The 22395-nt window shown below is 40.8% G+C and overlaps 1 protein-coding gene across 2 annotated transcripts in view; it reads right to left on the reverse strand.

Annotated features, from left to right (window-relative positions):
- Positions 1-22395, reverse strand: part of UROC1 (urocanate hydratase 1) — a 38040-nt gene that overhangs the window by 1556 nt on the left and 14089 nt on the right. For both annotated transcript variants that reach the window (XM_068201961.1, XM_068201960.1), the window contains 13 exons: positions 22137-22198; positions 21169-21235; positions 20451-20594; positions 16419-16507; positions 15892-15954; positions 15530-15709; positions 14920-15017; positions 14599-14671; positions 13401-13522; positions 8838-8908; positions 7842-7940; positions 7323-7422; positions 4470-4551 (listed from right to left, as the gene is read on the reverse strand). In XM_068201961.1, the coding sequence (XP_068058062.1) occupies positions 4470-4551; positions 7323-7422; positions 7842-7940; positions 8838-8908; positions 13401-13522; positions 14599-14671; positions 14920-15017; positions 15530-15709; positions 15892-15954; positions 16419-16507; positions 20451-20594; positions 21169-21235; positions 22137-22198 (1250 nt within the window). The remainder of the gene's footprint in view (positions 1-4469; positions 4552-7322; positions 7423-7841; positions 7941-8837; positions 8909-13400; positions 13523-14598; positions 14672-14919; positions 15018-15529; positions 15710-15891; positions 15955-16418; positions 16508-20450; positions 20595-21168; positions 21236-22136; positions 22199-22395) is intronic.

The following is a 22395-nucleotide window of genomic DNA, read 5'->3' on the forward strand; positions in this document are numbered from 1 at the left end:
GTGCCAACTTTTCAGGAAGCAGACTTACTGGCAGAAGAAGAACAGAAATACGTTAAAACGAACAGATTATTCTTGGGGGAAATAGCAGTCTGGTTTTAAAGGACAGAGAAAACACGTAGAGCAAAACATCTTGTCTGACTTCAGAATCTGGCCTGCTGGAGCTCCCATTCCATGGCATATGGTGAATAGTGGTGGATGCAGCTGGGAGATTAATCTTGCTGTAAATCTGTGAGAGTTCTGGCATTAGAGCTCAGCGTCAGCCATACCTGAGGGACAGGGCACATCATACAACAGTACACAGTATGAGACACTAATGGAAATCCCTGGAGGCAGGATTTTGTCCTCTGAGTTTTATAGTTAATGTAAGTTTACAAAACTTACATAGAACAACATCAGACATGCCCATTAATCAGATAGGAGTTGAGAGTCTTCCAGTCCAGGAAGGAATTGTTTCTTAATGCGTATTTTCTAGCAGTAACTTGAGCTTCTGAGGAAATAGGGAATTGAGGCTAAACTAGAGCTTCACAAACCTGGGATCTACTTCCTGAAACTAGAGCTCACGTTTTCTCAGTTTCAATGGAACATTGTTACACATGTGCTGTTAATTGCCTTTCTACTACTACTCACATACAGTACCTGTGTATTAAGTAGGGCCCTATCACAGAGCTCAGCAAGGAACTCAGGGCTCCAGATCCCACCATCATCAAATTCATTCTCTGAACTCCCTTCACTTTTCCATTATCAGATATGTCACTACTATAAACGCATTTTCTGTTAAAAGGCACAGATTTCTTGAAAGTGACAGTTCTCACAGCAGAACATCAGTTAATGAATTAGGTTTTTTAACTGGAAAATTTGAAACAAAGTCATGTTTTCAATTGAGATGTTTGAATACTGTAAGATCTGACTTCAAAATAAAATTATTCTTTTTGATTGACACTGTCAACTCTTTTCAGCCTGAAATTTAATTCCCAGTATGTTTTTACTGTGTGATGTCTTTCACTAGTTCTGCTCTTAGTCTCATCTGGGAATGAATACAAACAGCCAAACGTGTATTTCTTGCAAATTCTGCAATATTTGAATAGCTCATGTTGTTAGTGTCCTCTCCAAAAGAGGAGACCAGACTGGATGACAACAAATGTAATTGTGCCAGGTCCAGTTAGTCCACCATACTCTGCTGCTCCTGTGTACAAAGACCAAAGAACAGAGCACTACTCTCTACTGTCAGAGTTCAAAGCCACAGAAACCCAGACCTCTGAACCAGTGTTTTATAAAGATATTCCATAGAGGGAGATGATATTCCTTCAGTGGCAAAAATTCCCTCTGTCCACAGAATCCCAAAGAGCATCATTTGAAGCTTAGGCATGATCAAGGAGCATCTGATCTACTTCACTTGGTAAATTTAATGCCTTTCCATTGATTTCCATGAAGTTACTCCAGTGCAAATCAGAATCACTCAGCAGGATCTTTTCTACTGCCTAAAACTACTCCTACATTAAATGCCAATGTTTGTTATAATGGATTTTCTAGAAAAACTTCTTTCTGCCTTCATTAGCATTGGGTCACATTTTCAGGTAATTAAAGAAACATGTGGCATTTTGACCTAAGCTACCTCCTATAATTTCCAGATGTCTCCTCCTAAGATGATCAAAGAAAACAAGGCCTCTCTCACAATCAAGATGTCACACTGTCGACAGTGCAGATGGATTCTTAAATTGCTTCTGCCTTTTTGTTACTACAGGTTATCCAGGCTCTGTGCTAATACACATTTTGCTGCAAACAAACAGGCAGCAAAAAATGAATAACAGTCCTTTGCTGTAATTATAGTCAAGACTATGTTAATCTTAAATCTCTCCCAGAGTACATGTGATGCAGATTCCAGCTAAAATATTAATCCTGCCTTTCTTGTTTGTCCCACAAGGCTGTAACAGAAAATAAAGCAGGTAAAAGGCACTTGTGCAGTCTCAGTGGGAAGACACAGCAAATCCGCCAGCAGATCCAGGCAAGCCCAGCCTCTGCAGGAAGGACTGGCAGCTAAATGCAGTTCAGTTATCCATTTCTGAACTCCCAGGGCAGAACCTTGCCAATGACAAATGGATTTCACTCTACTCACATGTATTTTTGTTTACAAATATATATCAACTTTCACATTTCCAAATCAGCTGATGACAAAAAGAGTTTATCAAAGATGTAGAGATTTCTTTATGGCAAAGTCAGGTGGATTTTTAGTGTTCCAGAGAAAAAGCAAAACAGGGTCATAAACTTAAAAGCATCTATCTTTTGCAGGCAAAGAAAACAATTTTTAATGGCTGGGATTTGTTTTTCTTCTTTTGCCACCTTTACATTACTCCTCTGCCTCCTCAGAAGGCAAAGGGGTGCAGCCCTTTCACCTGCCAGGGTGGTGCCACCTCAGTTATCCAAGCAGAACCACCTGCCTGGCCTGGCTTTGGGGGCTCTCCAGGCCAGGGCACTTAGTGACATGACTTGGTCACCACAGCTGAGCCTCAGCATGGTGGCTTGTTAAGGCTCTGCAGACACACAACTGATTTTCAGGCCCTGCACTCTTCACTGAGGCACAGTAATTCAATCACAGAGGGCTATGCTGCTCCAAGAACAAGGCAAGCAGATACTGTTCTGCAGTCACAAGCCCCATAGGAAATGACAAAAAGGAGAACCAAACTCTGTTTTCTCCAGAGACATTTTGATTTCAGTGAATGGCGACATTCTAATTTTCTGATGCATTACATGAATTACAGCATAAATCTGCTCTGCCTTGTGGCAAAGTTTCTTTCAATGATGTAACTCCACTTACAAAACAACTAAAACAGCATAATTGAAATTGCAGTGTGATCAGGGCCAGTTTTCTAGAACTAAGGGCAGTCTCACCATTCAGCCAAGATATCTTTGAATGGCACAGAGGGCTAAAAGTGTCCTGGAAGCATTGGGCTTAGAGAGACCAGAAAGGAATAGGATAATTTGTATCCTTTCAATTAAGCATCTTCAAGGCACAAAACATTCATGGCATAAGCAATTATTTTAGCAATTCTAATAATTATAATTATCACCAAAATATCCCAAATACTTTGCACAACATGTTGCGAAAAGTGATTTTCTTTGCTTGTATTTGATAAGTAGATATTTTTAAAAGGTTAAACTCAGCTGAGGAAATTAAGATAGAACTTGTCTGCTACTACCTCTGGAGCCTTAGTCTGAGATGACCAGAGTAGGGAGACATTCTGGTATGTGTTTTCCATTCAGAATTATGGAAATTGTGAATGAAATCATGGCTGTGGGTCCTTATCACTGAAATCAGCAAAGGCAAATCTTCATTCTATGTGCTTAAGCCCTCAGAAAGTTTTCTTTTCCCATTGTTCAGTTTTGCTCTCTTGTACCCTTCTATTTATGCAGTATTTATGTCACAGAAATCACAGGAATTAAGAATACAGAGAGGGAGTTCTTCAGCTGACCTGAAGGGATATTTTCTAGATTCAGCTCATCCGGATGAATAACAATTACCATAAAATGTCTGAGGATAACATCTGCTACAGGTTCTTTGGCTTGCTGGTTTTAGCATATTCCAGCACTGTTTGAAACAGGGAAGTACGAGGGTTCATCACTGTATTTAACAGAGGGTTGTGCCTCTCTTCATGGCTGATACCACCAAATGAAGACATGACTGTAAAATGGGAGAGGCTTGGCTGGAATATGCTGGAAAGTACAAACCAGAACTAAAGGCTGCAGTGTGGCCAGGCTTTCCCACTTCCTGCATCTCTGCCAATCCAGGTAGCCTTTCAGTGGCAGATGGAGGAGATTAGTTTCCATCTCCATATAGGATATTTCTTTCATTCTGCTTTTCACTTTAGGCATGTGGCTTAGTTCTGCATGCCATGTGAAGGAGGTGTTTAGTTCAGTCCTTACTTGGCTGTGGTCTTTAATGCCACCCAGGCATGAGCAGGGAGAGAAAGACTGGTGGGGGCTTTGCTGGCACCTCAGCTGGTTTGTCTCAATAACCCCTCATGCACTGCAGCACAGGAGCATTTCTATTGGGGTCCTAAGGTCACAGGTTTAAATACAGCTTGAGAGGAGACCTGAACATAATGCATCCACTGATACTCTGGCTGTGCATGTGTGAAAACAATGCTGGAAGCAGGACCTGTTCAAAATGACCGCAGCAGACTGTCCTTGTTCATCAAATGAAGTTCTTCAAACTCTGCTGTGGCCCGTGTTCAAAATACTTTTTCTGAACATATGAGCATTAATTAGAAAAAGAGTCATTTAACACCATACTTTGCTTTATAATTTGTCCTTTCAGTCCTTGATTCCAAACCCATCCTTCTCACCATCACAGCTCAGTTCTCCTCTGCTACTGCACATCTTTTCAGCAGTTCCTGTCTCCCTTCCCCACACACATACACAGCAGTAGGAGCAGGATTCAAAGCCCAGCTTTAGGAACACAAACAAGCTCTCACCAGCCAACTCCACCCCCGTTGTGCAGCGCGACCCAGGTGGCTCCTCTGAACGAGTCTCCCACGAAGTTCTGCACTGCCATGTCTGGGAGGAGAGCAAAGTGTTACTACTCATGGGCCACACTCATTTTTGTGCTGTGCTGCTCCCTCCTTCCACCAACACCTTCACTGGGGCTGTGGGAAGGCAGGGTTGGAGGCAGGTTTTACTCACGGCTTCTCTCACAGATGCACACTGAACATCTCAGCCCTGGGAGGAACAGGCAAGAGAGATTTGTCTCACTCTGCCCTGACTTTGGAGGAAACAAATGCCAGTTTTACACTGTGGGTTATGAGGGCACTGGTGATTCCTGCATTTGTGCTCCAACACAGGCAGCTGAAGGACCTGCCACTCTTCAGCTCTGAGATACTTCTTCAGGGTGGAGAGAAATACAATGCACTCCTTTGGGATACCTCAGTCATGGAAGAACAGGCTGGACACATCCACGTGTGTGGATTCAAAATGGACAGGACGCCTGGAACACCACACACATTGCAGTTCTCAGAAGTGTGAAATATTTTCAGATCAGAGTGCAGAGTTACTTCAGCCCTGTGCAGAAATCCAGCCTAAAGCTAAGGACTTGCATTTTGTGGACAAAGTTGGGATGAAAAATATATCCACCCCAATTCTCTGAACATGTGGGAATTTTACCCTGAACAGAAGCTGCTGAAACCACTAAGAAGGTTTGTCTAGAACAAAACCAAAGAAATATAATTTAGCAGACAAACATAATTTGATTAATGCATGGTTTCCACTGAATTGTTCACTAGAATTTTGAATATTCACTGCAATTTGTGCTAAAGCATATACCCAGAGAGGTGGAAAGAGGTGCACACAGAGGATAAGAGTGAAATTTACTGAAAACACCCAGATTTAATTCAGGAAATATTCAATACATCATTTGCCATATTTTTAACAGGAAAAATAAGAGAAAAACAACAATATCCCCACCAGCCACATCTGCAGACCCACAGTTATGTGCCTGATGGAAAAATTAGTTTACTTAAGTGCTAATCTCTGTTAAACCCTTTCAAAAGCTCCATTATGGCATCTTTTATCTGACCTTATGTCACTTTAAGAATGCAATTATCATAATTACAGTGCTGTCAAGATTGAATGGGAGAGATATAAATCACCATCTTCTATAATGTACAGATTTTCTCCTCAGCCACTGGCCTGATAAGAGTGGAGGCTGGACAAGGAGTGAACTAACAATGCAATAACTTGCTGCTCCTTGGCTTTGATGAAGGTCATTGGCTGCAAATGTCTGTGCTGAAATACACTTCCAGAGCAGCAATGACCCAATCAGGCTGAGCCACTTTAAAACAAAATGAGAAAAACAAACATTCTGGAAACGTCCTGTGTGTTAAAGAGGAGCAAATTTCACCCAAACCAGCTCAAAAGTTGTGTTAGAACAAGAGGATAGATAGGAGAGAGGAAGACCAAGGATGTTCTTTTATTGCCTCCAGAGGCTCATCTGGTAAAACATATTTAGGCCTGGTTTTAAAGACCACTGATATCAGTGGCCAACAGGCTTTAGATAAGCCCTTGAAGAAGGCAAATGGATCACATAAATCACAAAAGGCATAGAAAACCACAAAGCATGATGAGCAATGGGGTTCAGCAAGCCTTGTTCCTATTGCCCTCTGAGAGCATTGCCTGATGATTACTTATGTTGCTGAGATGGAGATATTACTTTGAATTTCTGTTATCCGTGCAGCTGCACCATTTTCTCTCAGCTTGTCAGAAACAAGCATTATTCAAGGCATCTATTTGCCTTATTAGAACTAGCCAACATGCTCAAAAAGTGTTGAAGTGGCACTGATAGACACAGTTAAAAGCCTTATTTCATCAGGAAATCAGTTAACAGGGAACTTTTCTCCTTGAAACTGAGCCATAATTTGGTTCTATTATGAATTCCCATAATGGAAGTAATTCAATATGCTCAGCTTCTTCTATCAATTTCTTCTTCTACAGCAGCAGATCCTCCAGTCTCACACCTCTTTGTGATTGTCAGCTCATGACATAGAGAAACTGGGCTAAAGCTATTACCCTAATTTCCACTTTACAGATGGAAAATTGAGGAAGATTAAGATTTAGGGTTAAAAAGTGCTTAGTGCTTCATCCATTTTTTCATGTCTCCAACCTGATATTTCTTTGGTTTCTTTATCTAAAAGATGGTTTCACAAACTGAAAAGCAGAGTCTGGTTAGCTCAGGTCAGTTGTGCAGATTTAAAGGCTCCTTTTGTAGACCAAATCTACATTATTTGCCCACAGTCACACTTTAAGTGAGCAGCAAGGCCTGGCTTTTATTCTTATGCCTTTACTAAATATATTTCCTCATGACCAGAAAAGTTCCTTTCAGAAACTCCAGACTGTTTTCTTGAGTCCTTTAGGCAATGGAATGAAAACAGCTGTGAACCTCTTTCCTTTAAGCAAAATATTATTATAGACCTGATTTTGATCTTGTGGATTCCAAGGAAATATGGCTGTAATCAGATCACCTGTTTGAAACAATGAGATTCCAAATTAAAATCAAACAGAAGATAAAATCTTCTGAGACTGCTCTCCATTTGCATTCAGATACATCTGGTGCATTTTCTTGGAATTTCCAGCAGTGTTCAGGACCTCTCCTATGTAACCAGCTACACATTCATGTCTGTATTGTTAAATCCTACAAAGCTTCTCAGGAAATCTGATTAATTGGGATTGAAGGGTGTTAAAAAAAAAATTAAAAATGTTGCATAAAAAAAGCTATTTCTGTTTTAAAGCCATTTCTTTGCTGGCCCAGGCAGACAAGCCTCAGCTGTTCCACTGACCTGCACAAAAGGCTGATCCATCATAAATGTTGGATGTTTCCCTGAAAGGGCTGTCAGTCCCACTCACATCATGGTGATCTCTGCTGAGGACCACTGGAGCCTGGAAAAAAACCAAGGACATGACAGTGGAATCCTCCAGATTGACACTGCTACTGAGGACCATTATCTGCTCAATTCACTTCTGTCTTAAGTCGTAATATTTGATGCCCTACTAAGGAGTTACAGTCTCTGCTTTGTGCTCTCTGCAAATCACAGAGATACGTTGTGCTTGTAGGTGCCCAAACAGAAAATTAGACAGTCTCATAATGAAACAAAATTTCAGAGAGTTTCTAAACCCACCTCTCTCCTGCGACAGAGTGGTGGCAGGCAGAGAGGACCGAGCTGTAACACAAACTGGCCCCATGTAAATGACAGGCACTTCTGCTCTCACTGCTTGAAGCTTTCTCCTTTCCCACCTGCCTCCCCAGTCTCAGACATTAAACACAATTAGCAGAGCATATCAAGACAAAAGAGACAAACCTTAATCTTTCCTTCAGAAATAGCTCGATTGATAGCCACAGCTATAGACACACGACCCTTCTGATCAGAATATAAGATTCTGGCTTGAGAGCCAACGACCTGGAAAAGAAAAATGACAGAGGGATAAGGTTCTCTACCACTGGCTTATCTTCAGGTCCCAGATGAATGGAGTCACAGGAGTGACCCCTTTCCTTCCATAGAAGAAAGTGCAGATTATTTCTTCATCAACATCCAGCTTCCAGAAAGAAAAAATTCAAATCCCTCTTTGAACTTAGTTTTATCTTCTCTCACACAATCCATGAAATGTATTTCTGTATTCAGCTGCCACTGCCCAGTAAATTCCACTCTTTAACTCAACCTGATTGCTAAGCTATAATCCCCTATCAACAAATCCCTTCCCAACAGCTGAGAAGCAGAGGTTTGGAACTGGTGATGGTGGGCTGGAAGAGAAGAGAAATGTGGCAAAGAACATCTGTCCTGCACAGCTCTGCTGTGCTTCCAGATTGGGTGAGCACATATAAGCTCTACAGCATCACTTGTTGGCTTCACTGGGAGAGCCTGCCCTAAAAGGAAAACAAAGGCTGATGCACTGGTGTCCTGCTTCCCACAAGGCAGAAGGATGGCAGCTCTTCAGCCCTATCTCCTGTTTTGGAAAGGGTTCTGGGAACTGCACGTGTGAGGAGCTTGGACCACAGCAGTGCCAAGAGGAATATTTTGAATAGCACTGTGAAAGAACTGAGGTGGAGGGTGAATCACAGATATGTTTCATTCCAGATACAAGAGCAGATATTACTGGATTATTTTAACATTTCCAGATGAGGAAGTGAAGGGAAAGAGCTTCTTCAGCTCAACTTAAAATCCTGCTGTGAAGAAAAGGTTTCAATTGTCAGCCCCAAGAGCTACAGACTGTGTTTTCATTCCCATCCATTCCTGCTTTTCACCCCTGCATTCAGGACCAGGAGCAGCCACATCTGCTGCAGGAGGTTGTGCACTTACCAAGCTGTGCCTGCCGGCTTCCCGAATCCAGCGGATGTTGTCGTGGTACTGCTGCTTCACAGATGTGCTCACTTGTGAGAGAAAACAAGAAAAAGTACAGTTTGAAAATTAATGCAGTATGTTCTGAATTTATTTAATTCTTCTGGCAGCACCAGGGAGTCACATCCTACTCTCAGATACAAGCATGCATATAGGAAATGCTGTATAAAGTTCTCTGTGCAGCTGATGCAGTAACTGCATCATATATTTTGATAAAGGTACAAGATGCCACTCGGGGAAAAGCTGGAATGGTAACTCCCATTTGGATCTTCAGCAAACTAAATTGAAACGAAATATGGTTTACATGTACTGTCCATTTTTGGTCACTTGTTTTACTGCCTACTAAATGCCAATCTATTACTAATCTTTGCTAAATTAGTCATTTCATCAAACTCCAGGACATTGGGTACTGCAATTCAGGCTTGTACCACATAGTGAATAATTCCTTTGAGGCAGCCAGCAGAAATTCTCAAAAGCAGCTCTCAACACCCACTTGAGGATAAGTTACACCAATGAACACCATATCTAGGATTCAGATTTACAGCACAGCAGTTATTCTGTACAACGTGGTCCTTGGATGTTTTTGTACCAAGGTAAAACTGAGGTCTTTTATCCAATGAAGAGGTTTGCTGCCTCACACTTCTATGGGAATTCTAGGAAAAATTATTATGCAATGGTTACTTTATGCATAAATCCACTCTACACCTTGTTTAGATAGATATGTTACCTAAGAAGACAATGTCTAATATGCTAGCATTCTCCAGCCTCTCTTTTCATTTATATCTGGCTCATTCCATTTCAATCAGCCAAACTAAAAAGGAATAAGAATAAAGATATTTCAAGTGAAAGACAGTGAAATATGGCACATATCAGTCAGATACATGGTGACTGCAGAACAATCAGCTGCCTCCAAAGGCACAGCACCACCTGTAGTGAGTCACAAAAGGGATAAGGGGTAAGTAATGGGACAGAAGTATTGTTTTGCTGTCCTCATTCAGGAGGTTTTACAGCTCAGATGGGGTTACAGTGGCTGAAGAGGTTACTGTCTGTAAGCTCTTTCTCTGTGGGCTAAGCTCTGTCACATTACCTTGCCCTGAGAGTCACACTCAGCTGGTCTGTGACAGCACAGTGACCTGTTCATGCACTGGACCTTCAAGGCAATCATCCCTGCAGATGCCAAGACAGAATGTTCTCCATTACTCTCCAGCTCTCACCCCTTTTTATGGCAAATTATAACATACAGACAACTTATGTTTCAAAGTCAAGCTGGAGAAACTGCACACTGCTAACTTGAAATTGTCCCTGAGAAGAGTGTCTGGACTACTGCTTCTGCACTAGGCAGTATGACAGCAGTTATGCAGGGTAAAACTAGAAAGAGGAAAGTGTAAGAAGCTCACATTAAACCTATGTGAAAGACATTGTTTAAGGGAAATGAAAAATATGCTCATTCCTGCAGAGGCAGGCCTTCCATACCAAGAGCTTTAATGATCCTAAAGAGACCTGTCAGTGCTGGAGGGGCTGGCTTGGAGTGATAGCTTCTAAACTCTGCAATGAGGATTAACATGTCAGCACTTCACTTTGCAGGGAGTGAAAGATGAAACAGCTGCTAGTGCTGTCCTAATAGGATTGTGCTGCCACTCAGAAGCTTTAAGGAAGCAGCCTCTAGAAGGTAGTGGGCACTGTCCACCTAGGTTACTATAGATATGTAATGGGAGTTCATTGGAATATCTCTAAAAAAACCCAACAAATCCCAAACAACAGAGAGTGGGTTCCTTTCTATCACTTTCATAAGCTATATCAGAGAACTCTTACCATATTTTATACTTCACAGTGCACAGACTTACAGAAAAGATCTTACAGAGGAAAAGATCTACAGAAGAGAAGCCAGATGAGAATACTGCTCAACACAGCACATCTGTCCCTTCCAGCCAGCTCCAATAAACAGTTGGATTTCATCAGTTAACCCTGGGGAAGTGAGGAATACTCCCTTTTATTTAGTCTTATTTCCAGCAATTGAAAAAAATGTCACCTTTTTTTTTTTTTTTTTGGAAAGACTTCAACTTTAGAGTAACTCCATGTATCTAATTTTCTAATTTGCTAAACTGCCTCCTTTACCTTCCCATCCCAACAGGAATGCATTTTGAAGTCAGGCAAGCAACTGTATTACTTCTGGTATTTCATAGGCCCTTGTACACACCTAGGGTTTAAAATACACTGAAAAGCATTGTATACCCAGAGGAATTGTTCCAAAGAACACAGAGACTGGCTCCCTTAGATTTACATTATTATGCATCAGCTCAGCCTTCAAATTACCACAGAGGTCCTAAATCCAAGTTACACCCCAATCATCAGTGCTGCATCTCCCATGCAAAGGTCCTCTTAAAAGCTCAGGCAGCTTAGAAGTAGACGCAAATAAGAAAATTACAAAAAACTCACAAACTCTGAAAGAAACTCATCTCCACAAAAGAAGAAGAATGGCTTGCAGTGGACTTGAGGCCAAGTTAAATGCTTAAACTTGGAATGCAACAGAGTTCAGCTTTGTGGAGTTTTCACTCAGTTTTAGAACAGATTCTTTCATAAATTTCAGAGGTAGGCTCAGATTTCAGATATGTATTTGTGTGAGGCTATCCAGACCCTAAAATTTGGTACAAACCCTGGCCTCATAAAAAGTGGACTGCAAGTGGATTATTCAAGAATATGTATGCTTGAATGGCTGCTTATTTTCTGATCAAATTGTATTTTTCTTTCTCTTTGAATCAAATTCCCATTTTCCTGTCAAATTTAACAACTATAGCCTCGCCTTTAAACCGGTTCTCACCTGTTGGGATTTTTTATATGTCATTTTTTTTTTTCATTTAAATTAAGAACATACAAGCAATAGTTCAATGCTTTTTGTTTGTGCAAGAGACTTCTCTCCCCAGCTTTACATTACATCTATATAAACACCCACATACTCCTGTACACAGAGTAACTGATTCATTTCCCAGTCTTGCAATGCAAACCATCCAAAGGTCATACAATGGTTCAGTCCTGAGAGAAGATTTCTGGAAGCTGCAGTACATGGCAGAAAAAATTACTGCAGATTTCTGAAGGCAGATCCAGCAGTACAGAGATGGATTTCGCCCTTCCTTCAATAAAGCCAAGGGACCAGGCTTAAAAACATGGAAGTTTCAATACCCACAAATCAGAGCAGGCACTTTTGGGTTATTGCAATGTGCTGGTTTTGCATTAAACACTACTCATGCTCCAGTGCTATTTCTTGAAAATTACTCCTAAGGAAAGATCAGGAGAATAGACAGAACTAAGGACCTTGCAAAGTCAGACCCACTGGACCAATAATTCACCTCTTGGGAGGAAAAGGAGGCTGGACAGCAGCCTTCCATCATAGGAAGACAAGAGTGGTTTTATTCCAAATGAGAGACATCTGAACAGGGTATATCCTTTTCAAAAATACCACCCAGGGTTCTCCCAGTGCTTATTGATCCTGAACAAACAAGAGAGCGTTCAAAATTTTCACACTTCTATTTGTATTTCAATGTCTTTCATGAAAAAAGTAACAAATATTTCAATATTACAGGGAAAAATTATTATGCTCTTGTTCTCAAAACATGGTTTGGATTTCTGATCCATTTCCTTTTGATCTGAAGGAATTCCTCAGAATTCAAGGATTCTTTTGTTGATTCTGGAAAGCACAAACTTTGTCACTCAAAACAGAAGAGCTGAGGACTTCAGTGCTTGGGGACAGTGACAAGGCTTTGAGCCTGCTGTCTGGTAACTGCAAAGGTAGACAAAGAAGGGGAAAGGGGTAGGGCCTTCCTCTCCATCCTGGGACACCAGGATTAATGTTTGCTGACACAAAATTAGCTTTCTCACTTCCTGTTCATAAGCAGGGGATATCAGTAAGTGCCCAGTTTCAGGGATGTGGAAGAGTGCAATTCCTAGATCCTAGAGCAGCACACAGAGCCATGCTGGTATTCCAAACTGCTTTCCACCAGTAAGTAGAAATAGCTGTCAATCTATTAACAAATGACAAAAAAAAATTTAAAAATTGTAATCACAAAAAAAAGACACTGGATGGAGCACCACACCCGGGAAACCTGGGTTTCATGTCACTGATCTCTTTGCTAACCTCTTGAAAGCCTCCCTAGATTTTCATGCCTCATTTACCTGTGAGACAGGGGCAAAGCAATTTGACTCCTTAAATTACTCTTGGAGACCTGATGGTGAAAGATACAGATTGCCTTAAAGTTTCAAGGAAACGAAGTTTAAAAACACCTGTAACAACTAAAAAGAAAGACTCTTAGCCAAAATTGCTTTGGGATCAACATCTGTGGTGGTTTTATGTTTTACCTACAGCCTACACTCCTACTAGGAGTTTAAACAACAGCAAGACTTCCTGCTTACATGGAACCTGGAAGACCCTGCTTTCCATGTTTTCAGCCAATACATTTCTGCTCTGGGTTTCCTTTTCTCTCCAGAAGCCCCCCCAGGGATGATGATGATGTGGGTGGGATGATGCCTTACCTCCCTGGCGTATGGAGTCTTCCAGCACTGACATGGCAATGGAGTCAGTTGTAGCAAGGTCCTGTGGGTCACCTGAGGTACAAACCCAGCGGAATGGCCCAAATCCCAGGGAAAAAATGTCCCTGGGAAGAGAACATGTTTCATTAAGAGATAGTTGAAATTCTTTCCTTATTTATCCTGGCTGCTAGCAGTGCTTTTTCTTTCATTAGCTGAGGACAGAAGAATTTGAAACATTTTCAGTGCACTAATCTAAACAGCAGCATCAAGGACCATTAACTGAGAAATTAAACAGTGCTGTTTCATGCAGCCATCCATTGGTATATAAAAGTATAGCCAGGTCAGAATTTTGATAGTCATGTTGGACAGTTCAATCAAGTGCATCATCAGATGAGCAGTTTTTCTTCTGTTTCATCAAATATACTCTCCCTGCTGCCTGGTCTTTGTGTCCTTAACCCAGGCTAACCCTGAGTGCATCTACACTGTCAGACAAGGGCAGGTTCTGACCGAGTGCCTGAGTCCAGACTCATTTGCTGTCCACATTGTTTATGTACAATAGTGGGACACGCTTCACTTGAGGGCCGGAAGAAAAGATCTAATCTGGTTGGGGCCTTACTCTGTGTTCAGGCTCTTATTCACATGGCATAGGCAAGCAAAGCATGAGTCAGAGGAAAAATGAGTTATAAATCCAGTCCCTCAACAGATCTCCTGAGCTCAGCTGTTTCTACAAGCAGCATGTACAGTGTGGGTGAGAGGCATAGCTGGTGACACAGGCAGAAGAGTGTCCTATTTCCATTACACTTCTAACTTCAGGGCAGATATAAGGCTTGAATGATTTAGAATTGATCTCTACTGCTCTGAAGAGACATGCTTTTAGCACCTAGAAGTGAAGTTGCCTCTAGTCATAGTTTGAGACTGTTACCTGGCTCTTCTTGAGCATAACTGCTTAAGGAAAAGTCATGCAAAGACAAAATGCAGCTACTCATGTGAAGGAGTGAAGAGTGTTGATTTGACAATGGCTAGCCTACACTAACTTTGGCATAACACTTCTGAGAGCCATTTTTCTACTGCTATTGCCTCCTTTTGATCATTTATCATTGCAGATCACTGTCAGTCTGCACTAAGCTCTGTAGTACTCTCCCTCTGAACAGAGGGAGTCACAAGGTACTTGACAGCATGTTCCCAACTCTGCCCAACATACCCCATGATGTGCTGAACATAGGAAGGATATCGAAATTCTGTTTTATTTGCTCCTTTTTTTGCAACATCAGCACCTATAAAAGAATTTTAACAGTTAGTCGCTTAATGGAGGAAAACTATAAAATGCAAAACCAGACTGCACACAAGATCCTATGAAGGTTGTACCACAGCCAGGAGGGCCAGGGGTCTCAAGAAACAAGAGAGAAAGAAGGACTGAAGATTAGAACTACAGTGGCCAACCCTATCCTATTTAACATATACAGGTGGGAAGATGCATGCAGGACTGCTCTCGTTTCCACCTATAGCTCCAGGATCTACTCACCAGCTCTCTGAGCTTCCAAGAGAAAAGCATTGCCATAATCCCAGAAAAACATGCCCTTATCAGCTAGCTTGTTAATAGCAGCCACATGCCTCTTCAGACTGAAATAAACAAGGAAACAGTTATTCTTGATGAAATATGAAAAAGGACAATATCATTAACTAACCAAAGGCATGAGAGTAGGAGGAGACAGAGGGAATGGAAAGACCCCAGCTAAATTCAGACATAAACCCACAAGACATCAATTGAGATGCTTTCAGTCTCTATAGCACCTGTAATCCCTAAATCCTTAAGTGATTTACAGCCATTGAGGAAACTTCACTAAATAGCAAAGAGGTGTCACTCACATCTTTCAGCCAAGCAACACAGCCAGCTCTGGGGATGGAAGCTGATAACAAAAACCAGCTTGCACAAAACTGCAGAACAGTTTAAGTAGTTCACAAAGCAAGCAGAGAAAAAACTGAAAAACAGAACATCACTCTTCTGGCCTCTACCTTGGCCCAAACTGCCCAAATTACCCTTTCTTTCCAGTAGTGGACTATACCCCTTGACTGCATGGCTTCAAGAGCACCTAAACTCAAAGGTTAGGAAGAGGAAAGATCAAAACCTTTACCTCTCTTGTACCAGCGTCCGGAACTTCCCTGGGTTGGAGGAGAGGAGCTGCTTTCCCTCCTCAAAGCCGAGCTGTACTGGGTAGTACCCCCCACTGAATGGGTTGTGGCAGGAAGTTTGGTCAGAGCCCAGGTCAACCAGCAGCTCTCCTGTTGTGTCCAGCTCATGCACCAACCTCTCCCTAGGGAGGACAGCAAATGAACACAAGGGTGAAATTCTCCTTTCTGACAGCACATTTTCATGGGCATCTAGAGTAATGTACTCAGCACTATATTTAATGTCTCTTTCAAGTTTGGGAACTGATTCCACATTGACCAAAAAGCCAGAGCATTAATGTACTCATCATCCATTCATACTACTTACCACAGATCTACCACATTCCCATGGTAACCCAAACTGAGGGCAATTTTATTCTTTCTTGCTTCTCTAGAAGAAAATAAAAAGATTGGTTGAAGAAAACGCACCTCATTCTATCTTGAAATGTACAAATCACACACAGAATCAAACTCAACAACAACAAAAAGCCTGTATGTTGTTTTCAACACTTATCTTGGAAACAGATCTTTCAACATTTACATAATTGTTAATCACTGAATTCCATGAAGCTTGAGTGATGCTGCAAGTGTAACATTAGTTGTAAGTGCTCCATGCATATTCATGCAACTAAATGAAGACATGCTTAACATATACAAATGATGTGAAGCATTAGTAGTCACTAATAAAGACTGCTGCAGCTTGGGAAGTTGGATTCACATTCCAAAGCAGACCTGGAATGAGAAGAGGTGTCCCTCAGCCCCTCCTATGTGCAGGCTACAATGGCACAGTGCAGAAAGGTGTGAGTGGAGGGTTAGGGAGCAGAGTTAAACGCACAGTCAGGTTCCAAGTCATACCTAAGGCGAGCAATGCAATGGTCCAGGTTGTTAGAGATTTCCATCAGCCATCCCTGCTTGTGACGCTTCAGAAGTGCTGCTTCATCAACCTAAAAGAAATAGCAGAGATCTTAAAACTCCTGTTTCCCCCATGCAGTCATTTTTACCTTTAGTTTTTCAATTACCCTGCAGGAAAAAATAACAAAAAAGTAGTAGCCCTACTGTTACCTAGTTATACATATATATAGTAAAGATACAGATTAAATATTTTATATATATATATATATATATATTGTTCAAATGCTTATTTTTTACCTCTGATTTTTTTAAGCTTTCTGTTCTCTTTTATTCCAGGCTCAAAGCAAGAAATAAAATTTTTTGATACATCACTTCCCAAAATATTTTATGAATCTAAATTTATAATTGAAATTGCATAAGAGGTAATGTATTTCTACAAATTTTAAATATTCCTATTGTTTCTTTTCATGATAATGTTAAAAGGCAAAAATGTTTCAAATTGATTTTTGAAATCTGGCTATTTTTTGTGAAAATATTATTTTTCAATAATTAAGAAACTATTTTCATTGATCAGCTCAGAAAGACGTTTCTGCCAGGCTGCCCAAGATGAAGCTATGGTTTGCTGAATAAAATTAACCCTCACTTTTGTTCTTGGACTGCTGGTTGAAAACCTCAACCAAATATGGAAAGAAAAGAGGAAAATATTTTCCTGTCCCAGCTGCCTAGTGCCACTGAAAAATAGCACAGAGCAAAACAAAACTATGTCTTTAATTCCCTCTTGCTTGAACTTTGAAGCTCCAAACAAGCTCAATCCCAAATCTGTGCTCTCTTCTGGGCTCAGCTTCTATGTTTGCCAGTGTGTACATGCCTAAGAGACAGCTGCATAAAAATATAAATGGATGGACAAACGATGGAGGCTTTGGCACAAATTCCATATCAATGGTCCAATGTACAAGCTTGCGCATCATTAATGCATTTATAATGAGCTATCAGTGGCATAAGGCAAGAGGCAAAATTAATTTAAACCCATATTCTGTGATAGCAACAGATTTAAACCCTCCCAGTGATGTGTGTGCATGAGAACACATAACCTGAGTATCTTCATGTAATTCATTAAAGCATTTTTTTACTTCTCTATAATCTTGCCCCATCATTTTAATTCTTTCTCATTAAGAAGGTATTTACATGTAAATTAAATGCATTCTGTATTCAGGAGTTGCTTGAACACCAGGAAACCTTTTCTTTTCCAATTATTCTTAGCATGGGACACTGCTCATCATTTTCCACATCAGTAATGAAGATTATCCTTCCCAAACCCCAGATTATGATAATAACAGTGTCACTACCAATGGAATTATTCAATAAAGTCAGGTGCCATGGGGGACAGCTTCTTCTGAGATAGTTAAATCAGCACAGGAGGAAAAATATTAAGTGGTCTGTATGAATTACAAGAATTGGGTTCATTTAAATAACATAGATCAGATCTACTTAAATGCTACCACATTCTATATATTTTATTTTAACTCCCTCTGACATTCCTAGTCTTTCAAAGACTTGCTGGATCAAGAAAACTAGCTTCCTTTGAACCACACTTTCAAGAATATGCTAATTTTTGGATCAGCATCTCAGTAATTTAAAAAATTGCATAAAGAGGATGAGCTAACGTTGCCTCCAGTGTAACCCCAGAGAGCCCGGTGCAGCTCAGAGGAGATGTCTGTCCCTCCACACAATTATTTCATAAAATTACAATCAGCTTCCTGTCAAACAGGAGAAGTAAAATACTTGCAGCACTAATCCCTTGTGTCGGAGCTTCGGAAGCCCTGGCTGACAAAATGATCTCTTGCACAATTCAATGTCATTTGCATAAATAGTTCCTTAAATAAATAATATGTACATATATATAGCTATCCACATGTGCTCCTGAGACTCATTTCCGACAAGGATCATCTCACAGGAGATAAAAAACAGGCACTATTCAGTCTCCTGAACAAAATCATCTGCAGCCATAGAGATGAAAAGGACAAAGGATGGCTATGAATGGCATTCACTGAAATCTTGCCTTTGTACTCCAGCTTTTTAAAGACCATGACAGAAATCTGAATAAAGATAATTTATTTGTTAATAATTTATTCAATAGTGAATTGAATAAATTTACTTCATCTGCAGGGAGTACCTGATGAGATCTCAAATACATGCAAAATCCATGTGCTAACAAAACCACCTTTGCCCCATTATTGTAAAGCTGATAAAGCCCAAGCCTTCCTGAAAGACCTGAGGCAGCCAGAGCAGCCAGGTTTACTGCACATGACATGGGTAGTCTCATCCACTATGTTTTGAAATTTAATTGTAACTAAAATGGGTCAGATTGTGATATTCTTATTCTTTCCACTGCAGTGGTGCATGCCCACAGCAGAGGTTTCCCAGCTAACTGTCTATAAATGACTTCAGCTGAGAAGGTCAAGCTCCCACTCCAGTCAGCTCTGACTGGGGCTTAGTTCTCAAAAATCCCTTCTTCTGTGCAGTAACAAGAGCCCATCACATGCAGATCTGCAGAAGAACTCAACACATTTTGGTCAGTCTTGGATCTGCTCATCCAAGAAGGTTTCTCCAGTGTTTTGAAACCAAAGCCAGTCACCAGGAAAGAAATGCATGGAGTTTAATGTTCCTACATAGTCCATATCACTACATATGAGGTGAGGGTTGGAAGTGACACAGGGTCCCCAGGCAGGTACAAAGGAGAGCCACTTTATTGCAAAAACCTGGCCTTTTAAAGCCGTTAGCCAGTTATCAGTTACGTACTTTTATTCATAACTAACATAATTCAACCAACCACCACACACCACGACGGTTACATAAAGTTTCTACCCCTAATTCAGCTGAGTCTCTTTCCCACAGTCCTTTTCTTACTTAGCTGAAGTAACAGGCCTGAGCCATGGCTTTACAAGGCCTCTCTTTTATAAAGCCTTACTTATCTGTAACAACTAGAGACCATCACTACCATTTTCACAGAATTGCAGAGTGACAATCTCTCCTAAAAGTTGTTGCAGTGCTTGTGCACTCCTCCTTCCATCTGGCCGCTAGAAGAGAATCCTATGTTAAGCATAAGAGCTGAGAAGGGCAGGCACTGGGAGAACCTAGTGCTACCTTTTTATGTGAAAAAGTGTTTCACTCAAAACATGCAGGCATTAGCTGATACTTAAGGATATCTGTGGATCCTATCATCACCATTCTAATTGCATGGGCATTAGCAGTCTTCCAATCACAAATCATTATTAGAGTCTCTTTCTTTATGGGAAGAAATAACTGGGATATTTCAGCATATTGGGAACAGAGAAATTTTCCACAGGAGGAAAGACTCTCTACAAAGATATACTGTGGGAGAGCTTTGGGAACAGGGAAAGTGGTACTACAGAACTTCTCCCACATCAGCATTTTCTCTCAGCAGAATTCACCTTCATTACCTAAAAACTGGGATTCTCATAAGTGCTTGTGATTAACCTCAGAAGTCAACTTAAAAAGTCCTGCTGACTTCAAGGAATCACAACATCAAGCAACTTCATTAATACCAATCTTGATGAGTGAATAATGCCAGCATTTTTAATGGGTACTTCCTTTTGCATCTGACAAGGGTGCTGGAGGCTTTAAAGGTTAATCAAAGTTAAATAACATAACTAACACATTCTTAACATATACTGCTTTTGGCATCAGAGAATACAGTTCTCCTGTGGCGATTACACTTTTTTCACACATGAAATGAGGATAGTTCAAACTCTGGGAATGGCTCATCTGACAGCATCATTCTGCATCATTTGTGAAGCAATTATAAGTCCATATCTTTGCAGTCTGATCCAATGAGTGAATGTAGAGTGGGATAGCAGTGAAAAATGCTCAGTAATGGGAAAAAGAGACATATCTTAGAAAACAGATATTGTCTGAGTTTGGTTTGTCAGGGTTACTTCAGGAACCGGTCAGATCAGAAGAATGGGGGCTCTGACTCAGCATGAGAAGACAGAATGACAGTGGCACTGCTCTCACCTCTGCAATGACCCCCACACAGCCAGCAATGACTGCAGCCTTGGCCTGGGCCCCGCTCATCCCTCCGAGGCCAGAAGTGACAAACACCTTCCCAGACAGGTCCTCTGCCTTCAAGTACCGACGGCCTGCGTTGAGCACTGTGAGCTGCACACAACAAACACAGCATCACCAGCAGCCATTTTCACTGGAGTCCTGAAATTGAGAGATCTTCCATCCCTTTAGCAAACAGACTTTGAAACTCTGGGGTCATCAGCACCATGAAACCCTTTAATCCTTGAAGAAGGAAATATGTTTCAAAATGATGTTGTGAAACCATCTGTCCTCATTACACTTATTTCTCTCACCATGAAATAGAATAATCAGTGGTTCCCAACATGCTGCTCTTGCAATAGAGAGATTTATGGGGGGTTGCAAAGGACAGCTAAGGAATACAGCCAAGAAAATGTTTTTATATAACACATTTGGTCAATTCATACTTCACATATTGTAGCTGAATATGAGCTCAGATTGAGACTTTGATTGCAAATCCCTTCAAGGCTGTGCTCTGGATAAGACATATCTATGTGAAAAGACATTAATTTTTTATCAAGCAGGCAATGAGAATTTCTTTAGTAGCCAGAAGCTCCTCTCACAGCAATCCAACCCACTCCCGTAGCCAGCTACCATGGGAGAAAGCCTCCTCCAACAGGTGCTGACAGAGCGTTCCCCAGGTCCTTACCACAGTCCCATGGACTATTCCCTGAGGCCCAATGTAGCAGTAGCTGCCTGCAGTCATCTGACCATACCTGGGGACAGCAAGGAGCACAGTGACATCACACATTGCTCAGGCTTGTCCACTTGTGTTTCCAGTACAGCAAAAACCCCTCTGTGCTTCAATTTGTTGTTAAAGGTCTGCTGTTACCAGATCCTCAATTTAATAGTTTTAACATGAGCAATGCACCAACATATTTTGGAGGAGTGTTTAGCTCATTAAATTGAGTTCAAAAATACATGGATCAAAACCTGAGTGTAAACTTGTCTTGGCATTTAGCTCAGTGACTGGGACCAAAGGACACTCTTTTTCACCTCACTGGAATCTCTGTGCCACTGGGTTTCAGTGCACTCCTGCTTCTCAGACACATGGCCACTTTGGAAGCTTTTAGCCCAGAATGGTTGACCACATTCATACTAAATTCCCAGAGAAGTGGGACAGCACTTCAGCTGTTTTAATTTCTTCTCTCCTTGGTACACAAAAGAATGATAATCTTGTGCTCATCAACAATTGAAGAGTACATAAAAATCATTAAAAAAGGATCACTTTCTACTTCAAAGTTTCTTTTAGCATGAAAGAATGTTTTATAATTTGTTTTCCATAGGCTGCAAAACAACCACTGAAAATTAGAACTAGCAAGTGCTTTAAGTGGGTTATGATTAAGGCTTTAGGCTATTGTTCAGCCAAGCCTCACACATAAACCTAATAATAATTCCTCACAGACCTCAGTTACATCCTTATATATGTGGCTGAACATAATTCAAACTCTGAAGTAATTCCATTTAAAGTGTGCATTAATGCTTTGCAACATCAGTACTTTATGCAGCACAGTTGAAATGCATCTGCGTTAGAAATTTTAACCAGTCACTGCTTGATGTCTGAATTATGTTTTAGTCAAGTATTTGATATATTTTAATAGTGAGCTAGGTTCTTACATGGTTACACCCAAAGCAAACATCTTCTCGTATTCATCTCTGGAGGAATAGTTGGGAATAACCTAAGAAAACAACCAAAAAAAAATCCACATAAGCAAATTAGAGATTTAAGCAGGTCTTTTAAACAGCCTAAATTTTTTTTACTATTTCTGTAACTATTACATATGCAGAAAAAAAGTTGAAACAGGAGGAGTAATCCAGGTATTTTATTTCATGTACTGTAGTATTAGAAAAAAAGATGTCCAGTCTTCCTGGCACT

This window comes from Anomalospiza imberbis, chromosome 11, assembly GCF_031753505.1.
Source record: "Anomalospiza imberbis isolate Cuckoo-Finch-1a 21T00152 chromosome 11, ASM3175350v1, whole genome shotgun sequence".
Lineage (NCBI taxonomy): Eukaryota > Metazoa > Chordata > Aves > Passeriformes > Viduidae > Anomalospiza > Anomalospiza imberbis.